Here is an 18,940-nt window from a genome sequence, read left to right as displayed (position 1 = left end):
CAGATGTGGAAAAAGTAAGAGAACTAGAATTAGAAGTGGAGCTTGAAGATGTGAATTGCTGCAATCTCATAAAACTTCAGTGGATGAGAACATCTTACAGATGAGCAAAGAAAGTGGTTTCTTAAGATGGAATCTACTCTTGGAAGATGCTGTGAAGATTGTTGAAATGTCAACAAAGGATTTGGAATATTACATAAGCTTAGTTGATAAAGCAGCAGCAGAGTTTGAGAAGATTGAGTCCAGTTTTGAAAGTTCTACTGTGGGTAAAATTCTGTCAAGCAGTATTGCATGCTACATAAAAATAGTTGGTGAAAGGAAGGCAATGTGGCAAGGTTTATGGTCTTATTTTAAGAAATTGTGAGAGTTACAGCTCTTTTAGAATTTGTCTAGCAGGGTTTCCAGTCCTTACTGGAAGACAACCCCACCCCACCACTGCCAAAAAAAAAAAGAATTGTACAACCACCCCAGCTTTATACAACCACTACCCTGATCAGTGAGCAGCCATCAACATTGAGGCAGGACCCTCCACCAATAGAATAATTACAACTTTCTGAAAGCTCAGATGATGGTTATCATTTTTGGCAATAAAATATTTTTAAATTAAGGTATGTACATCGTTTTTTAGTCCTAATGCTATTGCACATGTAATAGATGACACCATAGGGTAAACATAGCTTTTATATACACTGGGAAACTAAAAAGTTTATTTGACTGGTTTATTGCAGTATTAGCTTTATTGTGGTGGTCTAGAACTGAACCTGCAATATCTCAGAGGTATGCCTGTACAGGTCTTTCACCTCCTTTGTTAAATTTATTCCTAGGTATTTTATTTTTGTTGATGCAATTGTAAATGGTATTGTTTTCTTAATTTCTCTTTCTGATAGCTCATTATTAGTATATAGAAACAACTGATTTCTACATGTTAATTTTGTGACTTTACTAAATTCATTCTAAGAGTTTTTTGGTGGAGTCTTTAGGGTTTTCTATGTATAGTATTACATCATTTGCAAATAGTGACAGTTTCACTTCCTTTCAACTTGGATGCCTTTTATTTCTTTTCTTACCTAATTGTAGTGGCTAGGACTTCTTGAATAACAATGACCAGAGTGGGTATTTTTGTCTTATCCCTGATCTTAAAGGAAAAGCTGTCAGTTTTTCACTGTTGAGTATGTTATTCTATGTCATATATGGTCATTGTTATGTTGAGGTATGTTTCTTTTATATTTAACTTTGTTGAGAGTTTTTATCATAAATGATGTTGAATTTTTGTCAGATGCTGTTTCTGTATATATTAAGATCATAAGATTTTTGTTTTGTTAATGTAGCATAATGTTGATTAATTTACAGATATTGAACCACCCTTGGATCCCTGGAATAAATCTCACTTGATAATGGTGTATGGTCCTTTCGTGTACTGTTGAATTTGGTTTGCTAGTATTTTGTTGAGGATTTTTGCATCTGTATTCATCAGAACTGTAGGCCTGTTATTTTCTTTCTTTGTGTGCTGTATCTTTGTCTGGTTTTGATATCAGGGTAATGTTGGCTCTGTAGAATGAGTTTGGAAGTGTTTCTTCTTTAATTTTTGAGAAAGATAATTACCAACTCTTTAAATGATTAGTAGAATTCACCTGTTAAACTAATTCTGGGGTTTGAGGTTTATTGTTTTGTTTTGTTTTGTTTTTTTTCTTTTCAAAGAACCAGCTTTTAGTTTCACTGGTCTTTTCTAAATTTTTTTTTTTTTTTTAGTCTGTCTTTTATTTATTTCTACTCTGATCTTTATTATATTTCCTTCTACTAAGTTTGGGTTTCATTCTTTTTCTAGAGTCTTTACATGTAAAGTTTATTTATTTGGACTTTTGTTTCTTTAGGTAGGCCTGTATTGCTGTGAATGTCTTTAGAACTACTTTTGCTGCATACCCTAGATTTGGGAACGTTGTGTTTCCATTTTCATTTGTCTTAGGGGTTCCCCCCACTCCACATTTCTAAGCAATTCCCCCCCCCCCTTTTTTAACTTTTTAAAAATGTTATTTATTTTTGAGAGAGACAGAGCACAAATGGGGTAGGTGCAGAGAGAGAGGGAGACGCAGAATCTGAAGAAGGCTCCAGGCTCTGAGCTGTCAGCACAGGGCCTGACACGGGGCTCTAACTCACAAACCACGAGATCATGACCTGAGCTGAAATCAAGAGTGGGCCACTTAACTGACTGAGCCACCCAGGGGCCCCATTCCCCTTGTTTTTTTATTCAAGTGTGATTAACTTGCATATTAGTTTCAGGGGTACAATATAAGAATTCAACAATTCAGTACATTTCTCAGTGCTCAAGATAAATATACTCTTAATCCCCTTTATCTATTTCACCCATCCCTGACCCATTGACCTTGTAGCAACCATCAGTTTGTTCTCTGTATTTAAGAGTCTATTTTTTATTTTGGCTCTTTTTTTCCTTGTTTGTTTTGTTTCTTAAACTCCATATATGAGTGGAATCATATGGTATTTGTTGTTCTCTCCCTGACTTATTTCACTTAGCATTATTGCCCTTTAAGTCCATCCATGTTGTTGCAAATGGCAAGATATCACTTAAATTTTTTTCTTTGATTTCTCCCTGGACCCATTGGTTGCTTGTAGTCAACATTTTAAAATGAAGTAGGATAAGGATTAACTACAATTAGAATAATTTTTGCTATTTTGTTAAAATAAGAGTTAAACTATTACACTGAATAATGTATAGAGAAGTCACACAAAATATTTTTTCTATAGTTTAGATCTAGTGTAATTTAAACATTTTGTTAATCTGGAAAACATTCCAGTTACATTGAAAAGAATCACATCACTAGCCTTATAAGCAGATTATGGAAGCTATTTTCTTTTGGCTGAATATTTTAGAATTTTATCTGATGATGTAACTAAAATTAAGTAGTTATGACATATGGTATGGTTTTAAATTCTCTGAAAACAAAGTTATAATCTTTAATAGCTCACATTTATTGTGTTCTTACTGTGTGTTGGTACTTAACCTGAACACTGTATGTTCTCTCTTATCTAATTCCTCCAACAATCCTAAGAGGTAAATACTGCTTTTATCTTCATTTAACTGATGAGAAAATTGAGTTTCAGAAAATATTTTATTCAAGTCAGCCCGAGAGCTGGTAAGCAGTAAATCCAAAATTAATACCCAGGTAGCCCGCCTTCAGATGTTATATTATTAAGCAAAGTGCTGTGACACATCCCGAGGTTGTGCTGTCATGGTCTTCATCTTGGCGGATGAATGAATGAATTCCAACACCATGTATTTTATGGTATGATTTGATACGTATGATATGCAAGAAAATTATTAAACATTTTCATGTGCTTTGTAAAACACCTAATTATTTATTATAGATAAATGGATTCTATTAGTTTTCTTTAAGAAAAAGCAACTGTCAAAGGGAAATTCTGAAATGACCTTTAGTTATTGAGTAATTGAAAATATAGGAACTCATTAAAATCATTTGTTTTTATTAATCTTTGTTTCTAGTTGGGAGAAATAAGTCCTCGTTAATGGGTTTTCTAAGTTCTATTATTTGAGAAAATGACTGAAAGGTAAAGGGAAACTTGGAGATCTTATCTGTTTCTAGTAATAGTAATTATAGCAACAAATAGCAGCTGGCATTTGTGCCAGTTATGTACTGGGCACTCCTCTAAATACTTTATGTATTATTACATATTATTTAATCCTTACAAGAACAACAATAAAGCAGGCAAAATTATCCTCACTGTACATTTTTCAGATTTTTTTAGAATGATTTTAAGTACTGGATTGATTTATTGAAACAGTTACAGTGGTTTTTATTCTTGTCTTTTAGTAACAACTAACAAATGCATAATTGCAGCAAATATATTCATATTACTCCTTAATTGATGCTTTTTACTGTGCTGTCTCCGTTACCACACAGCTGGCCCTTTTTTCATTCAATATACAGTGACCAGAGGCCTCCTCATTTTTTTTTCTTGCTGTTACATACTGACCCTTATTTGATACACCTTACCTTTCAACTCCAATTTTTTTCCTTGCTAAAGTTCAGTTTGTTCCAAGTATTATAATCACTTCCTTTTTCATGTCACTGCCAAGTTCTCCATTCAGTGTCGCATGTTTCCTGCTCATATAAAATCCTTAACTGAGGAATTAGTTTTTTCTTATTCTGTGTCTGTCAGTTTTTGCATGTGAATCAACAGGGATGTCTTCTAAACCCATCTTATATATATTCACTACATACATGTAGCAGTTTAATAGTTGCTGTTAGTTTTAGGGGTTGTATATGTCTGTGCACAAGAGATTAAAAGAAGTTATTAGCCTTCTACATTTAAAAAAATATTGAAATCTGTCTTTTATCTTAGTAAGAAAAATTTTATTATATTTCTTTCTTCACTGTTTTTTTTCTTACAATTTTTTAGGTTTTATGGCAATTGGATATATTCCGAAGAAGCTTACGGGTTCTAACTGGACATGTTTGTCAGGGAGATGCCTGTATATTTTGTGCATTGAAGGTAACCTTTTAAAATTTAATTTTATTTGATAGCTTGTTTGGTTTAGTTGACAGATTTGGTTAGTTTATTTGAAATTAAAGTTCATTGTCAAGATGACTTAGAGCTTTGAAGGTGAATTCTTAAAATATGATTTATTCAGCTTTATGGTCCCCCCCTTTTATGGAAGAACAGTGAAAATTAATATTCTAAATAGTATAAAATATTAGGAATGTTATATTTTTCACTATTTTGAAACAATTCTTTATTCATTTTGTAAAAGGTTTGAGCTACTACTGAATTTTGTGCACCTCTAGTTACTGAGGATACAGCAATGAACAATCTGATAAAGTGTCTGACCTCATGGAGCTTATATATTCTTGTAGGGCAGGGGAAAATAAGTAAGCAAAATATAAAGTATGTTAGGTGGTAATAATTAAAAAAGGAGGGGAAGTAAGTCAGGGAAAGAGAATAGAGAGTGTTAAGTAGCCAGGAAAGCCTCACTGAGAAAGTTTAAACTATAACCTGGAAGAGGTGACGGAATGGAATATTCCAGGCAAGTAGGGAAACAGTAACTGGAAAGGTCCTAAGGTGAGTATGTGTGACACATTCAAGGTAATCTGGGTGGCGGAAGCTTTCTGAGCAAGGGGGAGAATGATAGGAGGGGAGCTCAGAAGTAAGGTGAATTTTCGTGGCTTTAAAACATATCTGCAGATTCTTCTGCACTCTTCCTATCAAAAGGTGGAGTCTAATTCTTTGAATATGGGCTGGCCTTAAGGATTCATCCCCATCAAATAGAATGTAGCAGAAATGATGCTGCAGACATTTGAGATTAGATTAGATTAGAAAAGCTGGTAAAGTTTCTATCTGGCTCTGTCTGTTGGGGTGTCATTCTTGGGAGTGAGCCCCCATGCTGCCTGAAGGCCAAGCTGGCCACAGCTGTATCAGAAGTCCCAAGCTGATTGGTAGTGCCAACAGCCACCATCAACTGCTCTATGTAATGAGCAACCTTCAGATGATTCTGGGTTCCAGCATTCAAACTGTCCTAGTTAACTCCCAGTGGAGCAGAATCGAGCTGTTCTCACCCAAATTGATGATTTGTGATCAAAATAAATGTTATTTGTAGTATCTACATTTTGTGGTGGTTTGCTATGGAGCAATAAATAACTGGAACAGGAGTCCATATTGTGTACGTCCTTCTAGACCTTTGTGAGAACCTTGGCTTTCCTCTTGAGCAATTTAGGAAGTCTCAGGATTGTTTTGAGTGGAAGAGTGATATAATCTGTTTTAATTAGATGTAATATTTCAACTGGATCTGTTTGGCTACTTGGATGAGAATAGATGGAAGAGAGACAAAGACAGAAACAGGGAATCATGTATATAGTAGCATTTCATTTATGTCATTGAGATTTTTACCTAAAAATTACTAAGATTATTATTAAGATTTTATTAACGTGTTTCAGAGATAAACATTTCATTCTTTTATATTCTTGAATATTTTTACACACACATACATACAAGAAAATAAAAAGCGATTTTTATGCTTTATTTTGATTTATATTCCTGAATATAAATCACCAAAGAAGGCAATTTTACACTCTCTTTTTTAGAACATGGCAAAATAGGGTTATTGTTAGGGGATGAAGAATTACCTTAGATCAAATTACAATACCGCATTTTATTTACACCACAGTAAATTTTGGATATTTTGTCCAGTTGTAAACACTAGTATAGTTAAAATGTCTAGCCTAAATCTTTCATAGCCTTACATAATCACTTACCTGCCTCCAAAACTTACTCCCTGTCTCACATACTGCACTTTAGCCAAACTGGCTACCTCCTTCCAATTTCTCAGAGCTGGCTTCCATCTGAGTGTTTTCATTGTTACTCCTTTTGTCTAGAATGCTTTTCTTCTAGATGTTTTTGTAGCTTACACTCTTCTTTTTAAATCTTTTTTTAAATGTTTTTATTTCTTTTTGAGAGAGAGCATGAATGGGGGAGGGACAGAGGATCTGAAGCAGGCTCCACGCTGACAGCAGCGAGCCTGTGTGGAGCTCGAACTCATGAACCGTGAGATCACGACCCGAGCCAAAGTCGGATGCTCAACTGACTGAGCCACCCAGACGCCCCCTGTCTTATTTCTTTTATGCCAGTCCTCAAATGAGGACATCAGTGAGGCCCTCCCTGACTACCCTAGGTAATAATTAACCTCCCTTTTCTCAGCATCCCTATTTCTATTATAATACTTTATTTTTCTCTCTTCTATTTTATGTCTTTATTTTTCTCTATTGTGTCTATCACATTCCAACATATAATTAGTTACTTACCTTCCCCTTACTGCAACCAGAATGTGTACTCCACGAAGGCAGTGTTTTTGTCTGTTTTCTAGTGAAGATGCCTCACATATACTAGGCAGTCAAAAAACAGATGACAAATAAATGACACTCTTGTGTAGGATTAATATCTTAAACATTACCTTGAAAAGTTTATTACCTACATAAGAAATGATATCTAAAATATTTTTGCTTTTTCATATTTGTAATTATACCTAAAAATTATAGTTCTAGATATCTAATATCATTTGGCATCTTTATTTTTCAATTTCTTATTTATTTATAAATTAGATTTTTCTTAACAGAAGTGGAACAGGTTTTTGAAATATCTTCCTAGCCTATCAGATGTTGATCTGGAAAAAAAAATTGATTTTGAGGTGACATACCCCTTGAGCTAATTATTTAAGAACTTAATATGACCAATTCTTATTTGGTGGGGTTGTCACTGAAAACCTTTTTCCCCCCACTTTCTCTCATCTAAAGTGATTGTCATAAAATTGGAACTTATTAAATAGTTTTTCTTCCTTAAATTCAATAAGGAAAATGGAAAACCAGATTAATACCTAAATCATGTTTTTGTGAGTGTTTCCACCGTTTTTTAGGCTTAGCTTAGAAATAATGCTTCAAGTGAGGAAAACTGATAATTTGAAAATTAAGACATTTTTCAAAAAATTAAAAGTCATCATCTTTTGTCTGACTTCATACAAATTGTACAGTGTCAGTTTTTAAAGACAATTTTAATTAGTGGGAAGTTGTCATCCCATTGAACTTACGTAATTTTTGTTTCTTTTTAAACCAGCATTTGTCATTTTCTGAGGTTTATTTATTTTTGGTTAACATAATTTTAATTCCTATAGCATACTTTTAGATTTATAGCAACTTAGAACTTTTCCTTAAACAACTTGGATCAGAATTAGCTGGGGAACAGTTTAAAAATTGCCCTGACTTCTGACTTCAGCATACTCAATCAGAATCTCTGAGGATGGGAACTGAGAACTCATTTAGTTCTGTGCACACTGACACTTAATTTAGAGACTGGGGCAACCATTTCTATACATTGTTGATAGAAATAAATTTTGTATGGAATTTTAGAGCAAAAGACTATATCCATTTCTAGGTATAGTGTGAGTTTCACTCTGTTATAGTGAAATTACTGAAGTGTTTCTTTAGTTGTTGGCTTTAAGCTTACTGATGTACTTGTTGATCCCCAGACAATATTTGCACAGTTTCAACATAGTCGAGAAAAAGCACTTCCTTCGGATAATATAAGACACGCTCTAGCAGAAAGCTTCAAAGATGAGCAGCGATTTCAGCTGGGCCTTATGGATGATGCTGCAGAGTGCTTTGTAAGTATTTTTGATAATCCCTCAATCAGGATACTAGCTTGTTTTCCTTAAGTGATGTGAATTTTGAGAGGAATGAAACATAAATTTATAACAATAGAAAGGAATCCATATTGCTCAGTGCATCCTTGTCTTACCCACCCTTCAAAACTCTGTGTGTTTCATGACTTTTGGTTTTGATTTGACATTTATATGTTATTATCATTTTTTTTAATGAGTATCTTTACTATTTTCTCAGACAGGTGGAAAGCTCTTTGACTAATGCACTGCTTAACATACTTTCCATGTTGATTAAAGTGTGTCCAAAACAGCATACACAGTCCTAAAATATACTTTTCATAATTCTCATGTTCATAATAGATCCATTATTTAAAATATAAATATATTTTGTACAATACCAAATTTTATAGTTTATTTTCACTTAAGTGAAATGTCCTAGTACATGGTTTGATAATTCATAGAATATCTAGAAATTTAGGCTTAAATAATTGAATGGTTTTAAATTTCCTGGGGCAGAGGAGGCAGATGTTTAGCTAATTAAAAGAATCCATTGGAGGTGTCTGGATGGCTCAGTTGGTTAAACATCCGACTTTAGCTCAGGTCATGATCTCGCGATTTGTGGGTTCGAGCCCCAAGTCAGACTCTGCTGACAGCTCAGAGCCAGGAGCCTGCTTCAGATTCTTTGTCTCCCTTTCTCTCTGCCCCTCCCCTGCTCGTGCTTTGTCTCCCTCTGTCTCTCAATATTAACATTAAATAAAAATAAAGAATCCATTCGATAGGCTTTTGCTAAAAAGGATTGTTAAAGAAATAAATATTCCTTATTGATCTGTATTACAAATTTGAAATTTAATATGAAATTTGTTTGCAGAGCAGATTTCTTGTGTCAGGATGTTAGTGTAGGTATTGCAAGCCTTTGTCATTGCTATTTGAATGTGAGTTATACAGACTATTAAAATATCCCAAGTAGGATTTTTAAAAGATCAACTGTTTTTTTCAATGTGAGAATGCTGCAAATATGGGAAACTTATGTTTTCTATTAAATTCTACATGTCAGGGGCACCTGGGTGGCGCAGTCGGTTAAGCGTCCGACTTCAGCCAGGTCACGATCTCGCGGTCCGTGAGTTCGAGCCCCGCGTCGGGCTCTGGGCTGATGGCTCAGAGCCTGGAGCCTGTTTCCGATTCTGTGTCTCCCTCTCTCTCTGCCCCTCCCCCGTTCATGCTCTGTCTCTCTCTGTCCCAAAAATAAATAAAACGTTGAAAAAAAAATTAAAAAAAAAAATAAATAAATTCTACATGTCAGCCACCATGAATTGATTTTTTAAAGGGTATTAAAGATATTTATTAAATTAATGTTTCTTTAATTTTTTAAAAAAGCTAATACTACAAAAGGTGAATAACTGAACGGTATTTGAAGGGTTGATTAAAGAGGAAAGCTGAAAAGCTGACAATATATATGGTGCTGTTAAATTTAACACTTTGGAAAATCCTAAAAAGATTTTTAAATTTATAAAGTTAAAAATAGTTGTATTATGAAGTATCTTCTGTAAGATTCACAAGTCATTTGTCTTTTAATTTTTAAATTAGGAAAATATATTGGAGAGGATTCATTTTCATATAGTGCCAAGCAGAGATGCAGACATGTGTACCTCTAAATCTTGTATCACTCATCAGAAGTTTGCCATGACTCTGTATGAACAGGTGAGATGGCTTAACCACTTTATTAGATACTGTATTTGTTATATTTATTTACATTCATTTGTACTTTGGTATAATATATAACATATATAAATATATGTAATATATGTATTACATTTATGTTTTATGATTGATAAATTAAACATGTTTTTACCTGTAGTGTGTGTGTCGTAGCTGTGGAGCATCATCAGATCCTCTACCTTTTACAGAATTTGTGCGGTACATTTCTACAACAGCCCTATGGTAAGAACCTTACCAGAGATGTTAATAATACATTTAAGCACATTGAGCATTTATTTTATAAAACCATAACATATGTGAATATCTACTCTCTGTCTTAAACTTAAAAAATATGCTGCCATCAGAAGTACTAAGTGACGTCTGTCTCAGTTGGATGTTTCTGTTTTAGCCTAAAATGTATACTTAATGAAATGTACCAAATATTAGTCAAAATTTGTATCTATTTATATTTATACCAAGTTTTTGGAATTGTGAAGCAGAGTTTAAAATGACAAGCTCAATGGTAAATGGAGCTGCACATTATTTCTTCATTTTTGCTAAGGTGCTATCTTTGTAGTGACCCATCAGCTCCATATCCCATCATGGTGATGGAAACTAGGGTAAGTAGAAAGGGGGGGTAGGGGGATGGTGACATTAATTCTTCATTAGATTTATTGAGTTTAAAGCCTCAACATTAACCTGAAATAAAAATTTGCCTATGCTTGGCTGTCCCCTCCCTCCCTGTGCATGAAACATTACTAATTAGGGATCCATATGATCCCTAGACTTTACATAAGAATTGTTTGAACACTTTCTAACAGGTATTTGAGAATATAAATATTTGATATATGGTAAACATTGAATAAATGTTTACAGGTATTTTAACAAAAAAATAAAGCATGGATCAATAATTATTAATCAGAATAAATCAGTTCAACAGTTAGTTACTAAATGCTATTGGGGCGCCTGGGTGGCTCAGTCGGTTGAGCATACAACTTTGGCTCAGATCATGATCTCCCAGTTCGTGAGTTGGAGCCCTGTGTCGGGCTCTGTGCTGACAGCTGAGAGCCTGAAGCCTGCTTCAGATTCTGTGTCTCCCTCCCTCTCTGCCCCTCCCCTACTCACACTCTGTCTCTCTCTCAAAAATAAATAAACATTAAAAAAAATTTTTAAGGGGCACCTGGGTGGCTCAGTTGGTTAAGCGTCCAACTTCGGCTCAGGTCATGATCTCACAGTCTGTGAGTTCAAGCCCCGCATCAGGCTCTGTGCTGACAGCTCGGAGCCTGGAGCCTGTTTCAAATTCTGTGTCTCCCTCTCTCTCTGACCCTCCCCTGTTCATGCTCTCTCTGTCTCAAAAATAAATAAACGTTAAAAAAATTTTTTTTTAAAATGCTATCAATATTTTAATCATTGTACAAAGTGAATATCAGGTGCTTATCTGTTTCATTATAATATTAAACTACCTGGGTTTTTTTTGATATAACACAATATTACTTAAAGACTATTGAATAATATCAATTTGGTTATTTGAGTGTGTTTAGTATCTTTCTTAGTACATAGAGTTGGGGATATTGGTTTAAGGAAACATTCCCTAAACTTCAGTCAATTATAGGTTCATTTTTTTCACTTTGTATGAAAAGTAGGATGGTGTCTGAACAAGGATAGGCCACAAATTAAAAACTATAAAACTTTAAGTCTGTTTTGAAACTCTTATATAATGACAGTGCTCTGAGGCAGTATCTTATGTAACAGAGTTAGAGCTCCATCAGTCTCTGTGGTCTACACCACAAATTGCAAGAAACCAGACTTTAAATTTTTTTTTTTTTTTTTCAACGTTTATTTATTTTTGGGACAGAGAGAGACAGAGCATGAACGGGGGAGGGGCAGAGAGAGAGAGACACAGAATCGGAAACAGGCTCCAGGCTCTGAGCCATCAGCCCAGAGCCCGACGCGGGGCTCGAACTCACGGACCGTGAGATCGTGACCTGGCTGAAGTCGGACGCTTAACCGACTGCGCCACCCAGGCACCCCGAAACCAGACTTTAAATGGTAATTATGGTTGACCCTTCGGTAACACAGGTTTGAACTGCACAGGTCCACTTAGATGGAGATTTTTCAATAAATGTACGTGCAGTACTGTAAATGTATTACATCTTCCTTATGATTTTCTTAATAACATTTACTTTTTTCTAGCTTTTTTGTAAGAATACAGTATATACTACATATAACATAAAATATGTGTTAATCAACTGTTACTGGTAAGGCTTCCGGCCAACAGTAGGCTATTAGTAGTTAAGTTGGGAGCAGGTCAGAAGTTAGTATGCGGATTTTGGACTGCATGAAGGTTAGCGCCCCTTACCTCCATGTTATTTAAGGTTTAACTGTAGTCACTTTCTTTTCATTGGTAATAAGTATTGAATACCAGTTACTGAATTCCAGGCTTAACAAAAATTGTCATTTTAAATGTTAACAAAAACACTATTTAAATGTACAATTTGAATGAGCTTGTCAGATTTAGTGCATTTTAATACATTTATGAAGTGCTTTAGAAGAATGGGTGCTCTTAGTTGTTACTATTATTCATTATTTAAATCATGAAACTGTAAAGTATATCCAACTCTAGGACAGTTCACATTACTAAGCAGAACCAGAACATCTAGAATGGAAACTAGTAAGGATATTTGAGGTTACATTACATTTCTTTTTGGAAATATTTAAATGGCTGTTTAAAGATACTTAATATTTTGGTATATAAAAATTAGATTCTAAGAGAGACTACACAAAAAGTGGCATAGATATCCTGCCTAGGTTCTAATGAAATGGTCAGCACTCATAAGGCACAAACTGACCTAACTAGTTTTGGTTTTGACTTCTGCATTAATCAGCAAAGGGCCCTTCTATTAGCTGAAAATGATAACTTCGTTTCTGAGAATTTGAGGCCAGAGAGGGAGCCTTTCCCACAATTTGTTGTTCTTGTTAGGTCAAAGTTTAAACTCAAGTCCCTACTTGTTAAACAATAATGTAAAAGAAACATTTGACTTAAAACTTGGAGCATCTTATTATCTTGTTCATGTAGTTCCAGACCATGGTAATAAATGTTTTTCATCATGCACCTGCCAAATTCCATAATTTTTCACTTTATGGAAATTTACTTTCTGGTTAATTTTTCAGACAAAACCTGTCTTAAACAGAAAAAATGATCATACCCATATTGAGAACTTAATTTCTTTTCATGCATAGTTTGTTAGATCTTTTTAAAGTTCATAGGACACATTTGGGACTGCTTCTTTCTTTTGTAGCAATGAAGTGGAAAGAATGATGGAAAGGCATGAACGTTTTAAGCCTGAAATGTTTGCAGAGTTGCTACAAGCAGCAAATACAACTGATGACTATAGGAAATGTCCTGTAAGTATAATTTGGAGAAAACTAGTATGCTTATATGTTTGCAAACTTGAAAATAAACATTCAGAAATTACCATGTAAATAGTAATTCTACATGGAATTAATTTTAAGAGTTAATTTTTCAGGGGCACCTAGGTGGCTCAGTTGGTTAAGCGCCTGACTCTTGATTTTGGCTCAGGTCATTATCTCATTGTTGTGGGATCAAGCCGCACATTGGGCTCTGTGCTGATGGAGTGGAGCCTGATGGGGACTCTCTCTCCCTTCACTCTTTGCCCCTCTCCACCCCTCTCCCCAAAATAAATAAATAAACGTTTTTTAAAATGTTATTTTTTCAGTGTTATTTTAGGCAACTCTTTATACCATGTGAGCTATTTATTTAAGCACTGTTAAAAACTCTTTGTGAAGGATTTAGTGTATGCTGATTAATTTTTTTAAGTTCTGACATCTGTCATTTGACTAAAGAGAAAGTTAGTTTCTTTTTTTCCCTGTGCCTGGGTGGCTCAGTCAGTTAAGTGTCCGACTTCGGCTCAGGTCATGATCTCGCAGTTTGTGGGTTTGAGCCTCGTGTCAGGCTCTGTGCTGATAACTCAGAGCCTGGAGCCTGCTTCGGATTCTGTGTCTCGCTGTCTCTGTCCCTCCCACTGTTCATGCTCTGTCTCTGTCTCTCTCTCTCAAAGATAAACATTAAAAAAAAAAATTAAACATTACAAGTGGCATCATTCTTTTTTCTAATGTAATATTACTTCAAGTGTTTTAGGGCTCATTTTTTTAGATTGATTTCTTGTTTTAAAATTACAAAGATACCAAAGTACTTTGATTTAAAATAAACTTCCTGTTTAATCAATAATTAAGACAAATAGTTTGATAAAAGTCCATTTTAGTATGCTGAAAAAATAGATTTCTGATGTATGTAAATATTGTTAATGTATAGTACAAACTGTCAGGCATCACCTATGGTATATATGTTTCAGTAATTTCAAAATTTGCCTTTTGTGTTTTTCTTTAGAGTAACTGTGGCCAAAAAATAAAAATTCGCCGTGTTTTAATGAATTGCCCAGAAATTGTTACAATTGGTTTAGTCTGGGATTCTGAGCATTCTGACTTGACTGAAGATGTTGTTCGGAATCTAGCAACACATCTTTATCTTCCTGGGGTATCTCAACTATTTTCATTCATTTCCTTTTTGTTTTTAAATTCTTTTAAAACATACTCATATATTATAATATACTTTGTTTTTCAGAATTAAATTATCTTTCTAAAAGAAAGATGTAGTGCTGATAAAGTTCATCAAATCAGGCTAAGTGGAATGCCTTTCTTGTGTAGACCAGGAACGGCTTTTAGTTATAAACAATCTTGTGTTCTAATTCGATATCACTCTACAATGGTGATATTGATGATAAATATGTGTGTGTGTAGGGTAATGACCAATATAAATATTAACCTAGAAAGGTTTAAGATACAAAATTCATCTATAGCACTGATCTCTTAATATGCATATTAACATCTTAATATATTTTGAATTGGTTTATATCACCATTAATCTTTTAGATAATTATCTTTTATAAATATGTTAATGTTTGTTCAAATAGGTGATTCAGTAAAAAATTATTAGGAATTGTGTAATTTATCCCCCATTTCCAGTTTATGTATATAAAGTGTCAGTTCTGTGTTATTGGAGACAATGTGTTACTGAACTAAATTGTAGTGATTTTATTGGACTAATAATATTAATAGTTATATAGTTAATAGTAATTAATAGTTAATAGTAATTCTGTTCAGTACAATGTCAGTGTACCTTCTGTACTAGTATAATAGTGGATTAGGGAAGCTTATATAAGAAGTATTTTTCATAGATAGTCTAATATTATGACTCACCAAATTATTATTCCTCATTTTTAAAAAGATACAGTATTAAATTACATGTTATTATTTTTTTAAACAGCTTTTCTATAGGGTTACTGATGAAAATGCCAAAAATAGCGAACTTCACCTCGTTGGTATGATCTGCTACACCAGCCGACATTATTGTGCCTTTGCTTTTCATACCAAGAGTTCCAAGTGGGTATTTTTTGATGATGCAACCGTGAAAGAGGTAAGTGATATTTTCACTAACTGGGATAATTGTTGTGATTTTTACTTTTTAGGAATAAATGAAGATAATGATATATACAATGCATATCACATAATATAATTATGTGAAGTAATGATTGTATGTAAACACTTATTACAAAATTATTATTATATAAAATAATAAATGACCTTTATAATAGCATTGTTAAGTTCATACTTTTGTTAATTTTTGAAACCTGGTTTATTTTAAAGCCACCTTTTAAACCAGTCTATTTCCAGAATAATAAAAACGTGACTAATAAATGTTAGAATGCAAATACACAACTGTTAGTGATCCATATGTATTCCCTTTTGTCTGATGCATAGTTGCTCTGTGTATTTCTTTGTGAATGATTCACAATTGCTTTGTATAATTAGTGATGAAAATTTGCTTGTTTTTTTAATTATTAGGGCTCCCTTTTCAAACTTCGTGGTATTCAGAATTAGATATGCCTACTATTATCTTTGGTGAATTATTTATTCAAACATTATAATATCTAGCAAACTAGTGAATAATAGTTTATAGTAAGAAGTATGTATCAGAATCACCCTTGGAGCTTTTGAAAAAACGTACATGCCTGGATTCTTAAATTCTTGATTCAGTAGTATAGAGGCAGGTATCTTAATTTTTTACAAGTTCTACAGGAGATTCAGATTTTGCCACATTTGAAAACTTGATCTTGTCCATACTGTTTCTAGGCTTATGGGCTTTGAGAATCCTATTATTATGCAGTAAATGGACTTAAAAATGTAAGTTATTTCATTGTTATAGCAAATGGTGTACAGTTCCATTTGCTTTCATTTTAATATATAACAAAGGGCCATTTATCAGCATTATGAATTACTAAGTTAATAGAAGCTCATATATTTAGTATGTAGTGACTTTCTGTCTCTTTCTATGAACAATGAACTGCTATGGAAATTGCCCCTGTAGGGGCACCTGGGTGGCTCAGTTGGTTAAGCATCTGACTTGGGTTCAGGTCATGCTCTCTCAGTTTGCAGTTCAAGCCCCCACGTTGGGCTCTGCACTGAGAACTCAGAACCTGGAGCCCGCTTCAGATTCTGTGTCTCCTTCTCTCTCTCTGTCTCTCTCTCTCCCTGTCCCTCCCCCACTTGTGCATGTGCTCACTCGTGCTCTCTCAAAAATAAATAAATAAGCTGGAAAAAAAGTGGAAATAGACCCTCCAATGTTAAAAATTAGAAAACCAAATAGATGAGACAACTTTTAAAGAAATTAAGTAGTAGGCAGTTGAACAGAAAAAAGGAAAACAAGACGAGCCCTACAATTATTTCTGCTTACTGCCTATAGATTGTTTTTAGGTTGCAATTCAGGGAGGGGGACTCAAACAAAGCCTAGTAGTATCACAGAGTTGAGGAAACCAAAATTGGAATTCAGAGAGGCGAAGATGGCTAAAATCGCTGGACAGATTACCAGAAAAAAACACTGCACAGAGGGAAAGTGCTAGAGACTGTTAAAGGGGTCCCCTTTAACCTTTACCTGAATAGTGATCTGACATGCGTGGGGCAGATCTGCACAAGATGGGGGGGGGGAGAATTACTGGAAAACAGAAAGTCAGACAATTTTAAAAATTCATATATGGCTAGGACCAGTTTGCATCTACACCAGTAAGAGTAAAAAGATATTGTAATGCGGGGAGCATCAAGTAGAATCCTTAGAATAGTACCACCTGAATTATACCTAGACTGAATACTGCTCTGCACCTGACATAAAAAGCTTAAAATGAAGCCTTCAAAGGACAAAGATGATCCCACATAACTTAACAAATGCCAGAATGAAGCCCCAGCACTTTTTAAAGGAACACAACAAAATTCACTCAAAAATATAAATTTCAATTAAATTTCAATATGCTATTTCAAGATAGCATTCGATAAAAAGTTACCAACTATGCAGAGAAGAAGAAAAATGCGACCCATACCCTGAAGGAATATTAATAAAAACAGACCTGTTCCACCACTCCCGTTTCTTCTGATCACATGGTAAGGGGTGAGAAAGCAAGGTAGGGAAATGGAGCACACCTTCTCTTCTGTCAGGAACTTCATCAGCTTCACTATTCCTACCCTCAAAAAAGAGGGTTCTGAATAATAACCAGGTGATCTCCAAGGTCAGAAAGACTCAAAGTGACAGAGATGGAAATAATCAGACAAGAGTGTGATAATTGCTGGTCAGTATAGAGACATTGATTAGATACAGTCGATAAACATGGACCATAAAAATAAACAATAAATTGGATTTCATCAAAACCTTTACTCTTCAGTAAGATACTGTTAGAATAAAAAGGCAAGACAGACTGGGACAAAATATTTGTCAAGCATATATTTAATAAAGATTATATCCAGAATATATAAAGTCTCTTAAAACTCAATAATTAAAAGATAAATCAATAGATTTATAAGATAGATTTAAAAGATAAACTCAATAATTAAAAGATAATAGGGGAAGATGGTGGAGTAGGAGGACCCTAAGCTCACCTTGTCCCATGGATATAACTAGATAATACTCACATCAGTATAAATAACCAGAAAACTACCCAAAGACTGACAGAACAAACTCCACAACCAAAGATAGAGAGGAGGCCACATTGAATAGGGGAGGAAGGGCAGAGACATGGAGGTGAGGAGAAGGGAGAGAAACAAACTATCCCCATAACATTTGGCTTTGAAAACGAAAAGGCCAAATTTCACGAGTTCTTACGACCAGTAGGACTTAATACTAGCAAACTGAATCCAACAATATGTTAAAAATCATCCACGTGATCAAGTGGGATTTATTCCTGGGTTGCCAGGGTGGTTTAATAATCTCAAATCAACCAACCTGATACACCACATTAATAAAAGAAAGGATAAGAACCTCCATGATCATTTCAATAGATGCAGAAAAAGCATTCGACAAAGTACAATATACATTCATGATAAAAGCCCTCAACAAAGTAGATTTAGAGGGAACAAGCCTCAACATAATAAAGGCATATATGAAAAACCCACAACTAACATCATACTCAATGGGAAAAAAACAGAGGTTTTCCTCTATGGTCAGCAGCAAGACAGGGATGTCCACTCTCACCATTACTATTTAACATAGTACTGGAAGTCCTAGCCACAGTAATAAGACACCAAGAAGAAAACGTCCAAATCAGCAATGAAGAAGTAGAACTTTCACTATTTGCAGATGACGTGATACTCTACATAGAAAACCCAAAGACTCCACCAAAAAATTGCCAGACACACAAATTCAGTAAAGTTGCAGGATACAAAATCAATGTACAGAAATCTGTTGCATTTCTATACACCAATAATGAAGCAACAGAAAGAGAAATCAGGGAATCAATCCTATTTACAATTGTACCAAAAACCATGAGATACCTATGAATAAACCTGACCAAAGAGGCGAAAGACCTGAAATTGAAGATGACACAAAGAAATGGAAAAACATCCTACGCTCATGGATTGGAAGAACAAATACTGTTAAATGTCTAGACTGCCCAAAGCAGTCTAGACATTTAATGCAATCCCTATCAAAAAACCGACAGCATTTTTCAC

The 18,940-nt window shown here is 34.4% G+C and overlaps 1 protein-coding gene and 1 non-coding gene across 2 annotated transcripts in view; both read left to right on the top strand.

The window, feature by feature from the left end:
- The window catches only part of USP53 (ubiquitin specific peptidase 53), a 65,150-nt gene that overhangs the window by 21,836 nt on the left and 24,374 nt on the right, over positions 1–18,940 (top strand). The window contains exons 3-9 of the mRNA XM_030313152.1: positions 4,432–4,524; positions 8,045–8,179; positions 9,761–9,874; positions 10,032–10,114; positions 13,171–13,276; positions 14,280–14,426; positions 15,216–15,365. Coding sequence (XP_030169012.1) covers positions 4,432–4,524; positions 8,045–8,179; positions 9,761–9,874; positions 10,032–10,114; positions 13,171–13,276; positions 14,280–14,426; positions 15,216–15,365 — 828 coding nt within the window. The remainder of the gene's footprint in view (positions 1–4,431; positions 4,525–8,044; positions 8,180–9,760; positions 9,875–10,031; positions 10,115–13,170; positions 13,277–14,279; positions 14,427–15,215; positions 15,366–18,940) is intronic.
- On the top strand, positions 360–424 carry LOC115513213. The gene has a single exon (XR_003968620.1). It is a non-coding gene; the product is annotated as a U7 small nuclear RNA (small nuclear RNA).

This window comes from Lynx canadensis, chromosome B1 (genome assembly GCF_007474595.2).
Source record: "Lynx canadensis isolate LIC74 chromosome B1, mLynCan4.pri.v2, whole genome shotgun sequence".
Classification (NCBI taxonomy): Eukaryota; Metazoa; Chordata; class Mammalia; order Carnivora; family Felidae; genus Lynx; species Lynx canadensis.
The sequence above is the reverse complement of the archived record's forward strand: the minus strand, read 5'-3'. Positions and strand labels throughout refer to the sequence as shown.